This window comes from Fulmarus glacialis, unplaced genomic scaffold (assembly GCF_000690835.1).
Source record: "Fulmarus glacialis isolate BGI_N327 unplaced genomic scaffold, ASM69083v1 scaffold27663, whole genome shotgun sequence".
Classification (NCBI taxonomy): Eukaryota; Metazoa; Chordata; class Aves; order Procellariiformes; family Procellariidae; genus Fulmarus; species Fulmarus glacialis.
The window spans coordinates 70,414-78,825 of record NW_009205405.1 but is presented as its reverse complement, the minus strand read 5'-3'; the positions used below and the strand labels follow the sequence as shown (position 1 = coordinate 78,825).

The window sequence follows — 8,412 nt, the reverse complement described above, 5'->3', positions numbered from 1 at the left end:
TGGGTAATACTTTGATTTGCCTTTCTTGGAACTTGTTTCAAGTTCCAGAAATAAAGGTTGAGTCTTAAGCTTTAAAAAAAAAAAAAACAAACAACAACCCCCCTAAATTTTACTGTACCTGTGGAAATAGATAATAAGTTTCTATTGACTATAAAGTAAATATTAATTGTTCTGACTATTGAAAACACTTTTCAAAAGTAGACTTTGCAGCTTTGTAGGGGAAGAAACCTTAGAAAGGACTAAATAATTCTGGGGCATATTTTAAGAAAGATACTAAAAGTATCTTACCAAGAGAGTCTTTACATAGTAAAGAGCTTGAACAGATGTCTGTTGTATATGAATTATGGGAGTTGTAGGCCTTATGGACAGAGCGTATGACTGCTTTATGCTCATGGTTATGGCTTCTGAGTCAGCTAGCAGCAGTAGTTTCTCACATTTGTAGACTAAATATCTTCTTTTTGTTTGTAGATATGGCTCGTGGACAGCAGAAGATTCAGTCGCAGCAGAAAAATGCCAAAAAGCAAGCTGAGCAAAAAAAGAAACAAGGACATGATCAGAAGGCTGCAGCCAAGGCTGCCTTGATATATACCTGCACTGTCTGTAGGGTAAGAGGAACTGAAGACAAAATATTATCGTAGGCAGGTCTGTCTTCCAGCCTAGAGCAGAATTTTTAGAAGATTATATAGTGGAAACTAAAATACATCTTAAGTGGCTGTCTTATAGCTTGTTGCTATAAGCATTTGCATCTGTTATGTGACTTGCTTATAGATTACTCAGCTGTATTGGTAATTGAGATATGAGAAAATTTGAGAGGTCATGTACAGATCCGTTTTGGGTAGTTATCTTGCTTTTTGAATTGCAGGGGGCTGCATGTGCATGTGGTGTATAAAATGTAAAAAGTGTGAGATCACTTCCTGTTTAATCTCAAAATGGAAACATCTTTTCTTTGTGGTGGAATTGACCTGTCTTAGAATCACTGGTTATTGATGTTAATGTAGAGAGGAAAAGTGGTGGTGCCAAAAGCTTTAGTGTAAGTTTGATGCACAATAACTTCTATTAGAATAAATGACTTGAGAACAGAAATGCAAGCACTAATCAGATTATACTTTCCTTCTGGCTGGTTTTCCTGAATGTGCTTGTTTTGGAGCTGAAGGATAAACTTGCCATTTTTACTTAAATCGTCAGTCCCAGAATAGATTTGTCACTTTGAACATCTTAAATAAGATTCCAAATTAAGGGCTGCTCACTTAAGTACTTGTAACCAGCTCCTCTTCTTGCAAAATCGGTCTGTAGCAGCAATCACTTTGGGCAGTTGATGCCTGCAACTGTGTAGTAGCAATGGTCTGAGATAGACTGATTCCCTACTTGGCACAAGCTATGCTACATAACTCTTTGGCCTATTGATAAACAAAAGAAATAGCTTTCCTAAAGATTTGATTCTGAAAAGGATAAACATTTATCTTTTAGGTGTTGAAAAAGAAAATGATAAGGAGGTAGGTTTTCCACCAAACCAGCATGTGAAGTGTAAGATCTGCAGGGAGGCTTCTAGCAAGAACGATACCGTTGATGAACGTGCCAAAACAGTGTAATACTAGTGCGTAAAAGCACCTCTCTGAAAATCTGAGGTTAAATATTCTCTCTTAATCTGCAGCTAAATTAATGGTGCTTCTGTCACTAGAGCAATGTCATTGAGGAGACAATTTGCTTCAGGAAAAAGAAAATAAAACATAGGGGGGAACAGGTTTTGTAGTATCATTTAACTCTTGTACTGTGCATAAAGTTAAATGTCTCTCTTTAATCAGACACAAATGCCGGATCCCAAGACCTTCAAACAGCACTTTGAAAGCAAGCATCCTAAGACTCCACTTCCTCCAGAATTGGCTGATGTTCAGGCGTAAAGTTGTCTACAGGTCATTACCTTAATTTTTAAATGAGTGTCTGAGAAAGGTACATTGTGAATCAGTTTTTTTACCACCACCAACTGGGACTTAAAACTTGCTTCGTTACCTTTAATATGAAAATTAACTATGGGTTAAAGTTATACCCCTGAACTGTTACCAGGAGAAGCAAGCTAATACTTACTGTGCGTGGAGGTTGTTTTAAAAGGGATTAATGTTATTTCAAATGGTCATCCTTAGAGTTGTAGGAATACTTTATTATTTAGTTCTTGCTTTGAAATGTTCTTTTTGCTTTGAACAAAATACACGTAGTAAATACAATCTGTCTGTTGCTACAAAACATGTAATGGAAATAGTTGTTTAGTATATTTCCAACAATTGAGCCCTTTTGTTCCTGAAGCTATGCAAGTGAATGCAGATTTTTCTGCTTTCAAATATAAAACTTAACCTCTGCGTTAACTACAGAAGAGATTTCCCAATAGCCAGTTGTTAGGCTGTGACTGAAGGTGGTTATAATAAAAGGCTGAAATGAGGTAAAAAGCAGTATTATGGTATTTCATTCACGTAAAGGTAAACAGCATTGTGTAACGGTTCAGCTTAACTGAGTTATTCTTGTTTTTTATAGGTGAAATCATGGCACCTATTGACTCTTCTACTGTCAGACCTTACATAACAAACCTGCAGCTGCTTTTCTAAAACTGTTGATCAGCAAAAATGAAGGGGCTACAGAAACATTCATATTTTTATGCTGTTCCCTCTTGGGCTTCATGCAAAGACAATTCTGTGTAAATGTACAGTTGTGCCCTATTTGGAAATCCTGAAAAATCAGTCCATACTTGTTATAAAAAATTTTTTACAATTGTAATTATATTGATGTTCATATTGTGTAAAATAACTCATTTAATAAAGTAGTACTTTGATTTTACAATATCACAGATTAAATCCTTGTAGAAGTTCTGTTTCAACTTTCTGCATTACCTGCCTTATAAAATAATAAAAAAGACAAAGTGGAATTATCCCCATCCTGCCAAAACATGAGCAGTGTCATTCCACTGAAAGTAATGTACATTACAGTAAATTAATCTTAAGTGAAGAGGGAAGCTGCTCAGATTTACTGTTCGGTGTGCTGCCTGCTTGAGCCCAGTCACTGGTGGTCAGGTTGTTGGCTCAAGGCACAGCAGATTCCCTAGAAGCTGCATGGGAATTGTGAGACTTCCTTCTTCATTTTTGTCCTGTGTATTGGAGTCTAGTACTGCAAGCCGTTTCAAATGGGATTCCTTTACTGTGAGGGATCATGTTCCTTGAAGTCATGCACTGGAGAGACTCTTGTTATGCTTGTTATCCTTTATATTTGGTAGATGGCTGAGGAATCTGAGAGGTGGCAGGATTGAATGCTTCTGGGTATGCTGGCTTGAAAAATGCTCGCAAATATTAGGTTAAAGCAACTCTGCTCTTAGTTGAAAAATTGATTTGAAAAGATTTTTAATGATATTTTGAGCAGTCAACCACACATGTTCCCCCTCAAATGTGTCTGGTTATTTCAGTAGCAACTCTTCAAGAAATATGTAAAATAGCCAGCCATTAATAAAATAAGCCTGTTGGAAAAGAGCCGAAGTAACTAAAATAGTATGCCTACGTTAAGAAATCGGATGTGATTAAAGTTGCATTGACAAGAAAAAGCTGGATAATAACTCTCTGGCCAAGAACATTTGAGCAGCTAAACATAATTACCCTTAAAGTGTTCTGGGCTCAGTTCTAATCCCAGATGTATAGCACAGAAGTAGTGGAGAAACATCTGAATTGTGCTAGAAGATCTGCTATACAAAATCCCATCTTTGGCATTTGGAGAGGGCTTATTTAAGAGCTTTAGTTTTGACCTTGCAGTAGGAAGCAATACTAGAATTGCTGTGATTTACTGAGGTTACAACGGATGTAAAAATTCTGGCAGTCCAAGTAACCCTTGCTATGCAGCAGGACTATACATCTGACCTTCAAATGGCTTCCTAAAATCTAGGACCATAGTCTCAAAGACTCATTCACTTAAAAGAATGCACTTGGTATTTTATTATATAAAGTCAAAGCCTTTGTCTTTGTCCACTCATTTGCTCTTTATTGAACTTCTGTGAGACTAGCTTCCTGTCCTCTTTGCTGTGACAGTATCTCTGTAAATACTTATTTTGGCATAAAGTTTCTCTGTGTTATACTCACTCCAGGATAACCTGTATACCACTTTTATAGATAATGTTGTTCTCTTCTGAGAGTAATCCACTACTGCACTTGTACACCTGACATCAGAATGTAACGCTTCATTTATTTTTCTTTAATGTTATCAATAATATATATCCTGACAAACTGGCTCCCACAAGGCAAGAAATCTGCTCTCGACCTTTCTGCTGTATGGGAGAGAGGTACTTAAATGTTCTGATGCTGTAGTTTGTCTGAAAATACGCTGAGTGCAAATGGATAAAGATGTTTCTTGCACTGATTGGTGTTTGGTAATCTGGTTTTGCTTTGGAAAATGTTCTGGGATGTATCCCTATAGCTTGGTCCTGAGGTGAAGTATATGTTCTATTCCTTCAATTCAGATTGTGTAGCATTAAATAAAAATATTTTGTTTCATAAACAATCTCTCTTAATGAGCACTGAAGAGCTGGAAAGCTGCATCACTAGGGGGATGGTTAACTTCAGTTAGAATTGTATTTTCAAAACTTTATGATGCTCAAGTTGAAAATACCCTATGAAATCATGGGGGTTTTATGTATTAGAAGGCAAGGGTGATCCTCAGTTCGTTAAGATGCCTAGCTGCAGTAGCTGCAATCTCAATTACAGAAATAAATGAAAGATAGGACTGAATTGTTATAAAGGCTTTGTAACTATAGGGGAAATGCTATACTAAATGCGGGAATCGTCCTCTTTTAGAGTATCTGCAATACTCCTTGTACCTAAAAGGTCAGAGGAAGGACTAGGAGTTCTCCATCATCTCTTCCTGATCTGAAGGATGGCGCCCTGTCACCTGGCTAAAGACACAGTTGTGCATTGTAATGTGTCTGATTAAAGAGAATTAAAAAACTAAAATGTAAAATGTCATATTTCCTGCCTGCTTTTAAGAACACTTACAAAATTAATTTCCTGGCTGTGGACAGTCCTGGAACTTGAAGCTCTCTAACTTTACAAGAAAGAAAAATAGGCATGGAAAGTTTCCCATGTTCCCTTGAGAAAGATTGGTCTTTGTGCAGGGACAGCATTTAGGTGAAGGGTTCTTATGTTGTCAGTATGGGCATCAGCTGTGATGGGTATTTGTGGAGCAACTTTAAAAAGTGATTTTGGATTTTCAGAAGCCCACATCTCTTCTGGGAATCTCTAAATGGCATCTGAAAAAAGTCTCATTTTAGATCCTAGAGTAAAAGTTAGCACATGTGATTATGATGAGGCCATCTCAGGGACTACTGAGTAATCGAGAACAGTTTTGCAATTTGTGTTACTCAGACTTATTTAGGCTAGTTTCTGTACCTCTACTGTACCTGGTTTCTTGCTATCAAAAAGCTGTGTGCAAAATCTGAAATAGAATTTGAAGACAGTTGCTATGTAGCCTTAAGGAAATAGTTGGCTTTATGTGGTGCTGTTGAAATGTCCCTGGAGACTATCCCTTTGGTTGGAAAACACTTCAGCTCAAGTAAAGCTAATGACCAGGGGCTGTTTGCAAATCACATAGTAATGAAGGAATTTGTAGCATTTCTGTAAACTATATTGAACTTTTTTCCGATCTTGATAAGAAGAGCTAATGAATGGAATTTCTTTTATCATCAAATACTGATAGGCTTGAGGTCTGTTTTATTACCCATTTTCACAGAAACAAGTTGGGAAATACTTGGCTTTATTAGAAGCGTGGTCTTCCCAAGGTCTGACCAGTAAACTTGATTAGTCCTACAGAATCCATAAACAAAGTAAAAGTCAGCTTGTATTTCTGTCTACTCAGCCCCATTCTGCTGCGTATAATTTGGGGGCCTTTGATTTACCTATTTAGAACCTTACAGGTTTCACAGTGGACTTTGAATTCAGCCCCAAAACTCAGCTTTGGACTGGTATTCAGTATGTGATTTTCCATATTTTGTAGCATCATCAGCGATGTTGCTCTAGTCTAGACAGCGGGAAGGTGTAAAGTTGTGTCTGTGGAATTTTAATGTCTCTTTTGAAAATTATTTGTAAATTTTCTAATGCATTTGTGTTATTATTTTTATACAGATAAGGCACAATAGACACTCACTGAGGGAGTTGCATTATCTTGGTAGCTTTCAAAGAAAGCTGGAATAGGTTGGGTGTATATTTTATAATTGTCTTATATGGCTTTTAGCAGGGGTTTTTGGGAAAGGAGGAATCTGTAGTTGTCCCAACGCTGTTAGCCAACAGGAATCCGTTCAAGCAGTGTCTCAAGTTTTTCAGGAAATATGGCACAGCTTTCCTCTGAACAATACTGTCCATTGCATATATAAAGTTAAGGTCCATACAGCACTAAATGCTGGAGATCTTTCAGAGAATTAAGGACTAAGGGAAATCTCAGAAAGTTATCCAGTCCATCTCCTTGCTCTGAGATTGGATCAAATCTGCGAAGACTGTAACTAAGAAGTTTTTCTAACTCTTAAAAGCTTCCAACGAAAGAGATCCCATGACCTTATAAGCAGCGTGTACCACTGTTGAACCATACAACTGGAGAGTTATCACAGCAAGAGTTTATCCCTGCGAGTTAAGTCAATTACTTATTGTTCTTATTGGCAATAGATGTGATGAATAATGCCCTCGTTTGAACACTGCTATCATGTTCTCCTTCTAGTCTTCTCTTTTAAGTAAACCCAGTTAATTGAATCACTCTTCATAGGTCACGTCTTCTAAGTCTAGCGATTTTTGGTGCTCTTCTCTGGATCCTCTCCAGTTTGACTGTGCTCTTAAATCGTATGGTCCAAAATGTGACCCAAAGTGCTGCCTGAGGCTAGTGCAGAGTAGCTGGAACAATTAACTTCTGGCACTTGCATACATTAGTACTATTAATGCACATTGGAATTATATTTGCCTTTTTGCAACAGCATCACATTGACTTGCATTCAGTTCCTGGTCTGCGAATGTCCCACATCCATTTCAGTACCACTAATAATCTTCGTTTTGTGCCTGTGTATTTAGTGTCTGCATACCTGTCTCTAGCGGATCTGAGACCAAATTTATCAAGATATCAGCATTCTAGACCTGTCTCCTATGCTGTTCACAGTTCATCCAAGTATGGTATCATGGGGAGGTCTTGCAGATGTCCCCTTTTAGTCTGTAGTCTGAGTTGTTCATGAACACACTGAATGGGATAGATCCCAGGCAAAGCCTTGCAGGACCTTGCTTGAGTATCTTCCCAGGTTCCCAGTAAGCCTTTGGAAATTGCTCTTTGAGAGCATTTTGTACCGCTGTGATTCTCCGTATGGTCGGTATGGATTGGAACCCCATATTTCACCTGTGAGGACTTCACAGAATGACAATGTCAAAGGCCTTTACAGCAACAGGGAGATTTGGGATCCTGTGCGTCTGTGGCCACCAGGCCAGTTTTCACAAAGAACGAGATGGGTGGTAGTGAGGTACGGCATACTTTGTTCCTGACAAATCCACGTTGGCTGGCTGTTGCTGGGTTACTTTTCCACATGCATTTCTAAATAGGATTTTATGAAAATTATTCTAGCCCTTTTCCAGGTTTAGGTTGACTGACAGAGTCCCCTGTTTCTTTTTAAATTCCTTGTGCTTGACCCGCTGCTCTCTTGGACTCTTTTCTGTGCTCTGTGAGTTCTCAAAGAGCAACATTAGTGGTCCACGCTGACGTGGCCGATTGCTGGAGCATCCTAGGATAAGAGTAATCAGGTATTGCCAACTTGAATACCATCTAAGTCCTCTGAATACTTCAACTTACTCTTTCAACTTCTTAACGTGCTTTGTTTAGTTAACTTTTGACTTAAGTCAAAAGTGCTGTTTATTACTTATTTGTAAATCTTATCTTTCATTTTCTTTCCTTCCTCATCAAGTAATGTACCTATGCTTATTTTTAGATATTTATACGCTTTGTATCTGCCTTTTAGAACCTCAGCTGGTTTTTTGACTCTGCTAATGAAGGTGTTCTTCTATTGACTTTTGAGCCATGTAAAACCTAGTCACCTGTCTGTCTCTCAGGATCCACACTGACTCTTGCATTTACAACACACTGCACAACCACTGAGGCCAACTCTTTGAAAATACTTTTTAGGGTTTTTGTTGGGGTTTTTTTTGCACAGTTTGCCCACCATGAAGCTATCAGAAGCTATATATACTCCGTCCTGGCCAGTTCATGGTCCCAAATGTCTCAGAGCCACAGACTTTCTCATTAACGTTTGAGCTGTGCTAAGTATTTACTTACCCTCATGTTGGCAGTGTGAGAAAGACACTACAGACCGGGCTGGTCTGATAAATCTCCTGAATGTGCAATAGCTGTTACGCCTTATGTAAAACTATATAG

The 8,412-nt window shown here is 38.1% G+C and overlaps 1 protein-coding gene across 1 annotated transcript; it reads left to right on the top strand.

Annotated features, from left to right (window-relative positions):
* The first annotated feature begins 415 nt into the window (after window positions 1-415).
* On the top strand, window positions 416-4,521 carry ZNF706 (zinc finger protein 706). The gene is made up of 3 exons (XM_009575390.1): window positions 416-605; window positions 1,803-1,910; window positions 2,524-4,521. The coding sequence occupies exons 1-2, from the start codon at window positions 471-473 to the stop codon at window positions 1,896-1,898; spliced, it is 231 nt and encodes a 76-aa protein (XP_009573685.1). The 5' UTR covers window positions 416-470; the 3' UTR covers window positions 1,899-1,910; window positions 2,524-4,521.
* The last annotated feature ends 3,891 nt before the right edge of the window (window positions 4,522-8,412 follow it).

Coding starts and splice junctions, on each gene's coding strand:
- ZNF706 (XM_009575390.1), top strand. CDS start 471: ATGGCTCGTGGACAGCAGAAGATTCAGTCGCAGCAGAAAAATGCCAAA. Junction 606..1,802: donor ATACCTGCACTGTCTGTAGG/GTAAGAGGAACT, acceptor CTCTTTAATCAG/ACACAAATGCCGGATCCCAA.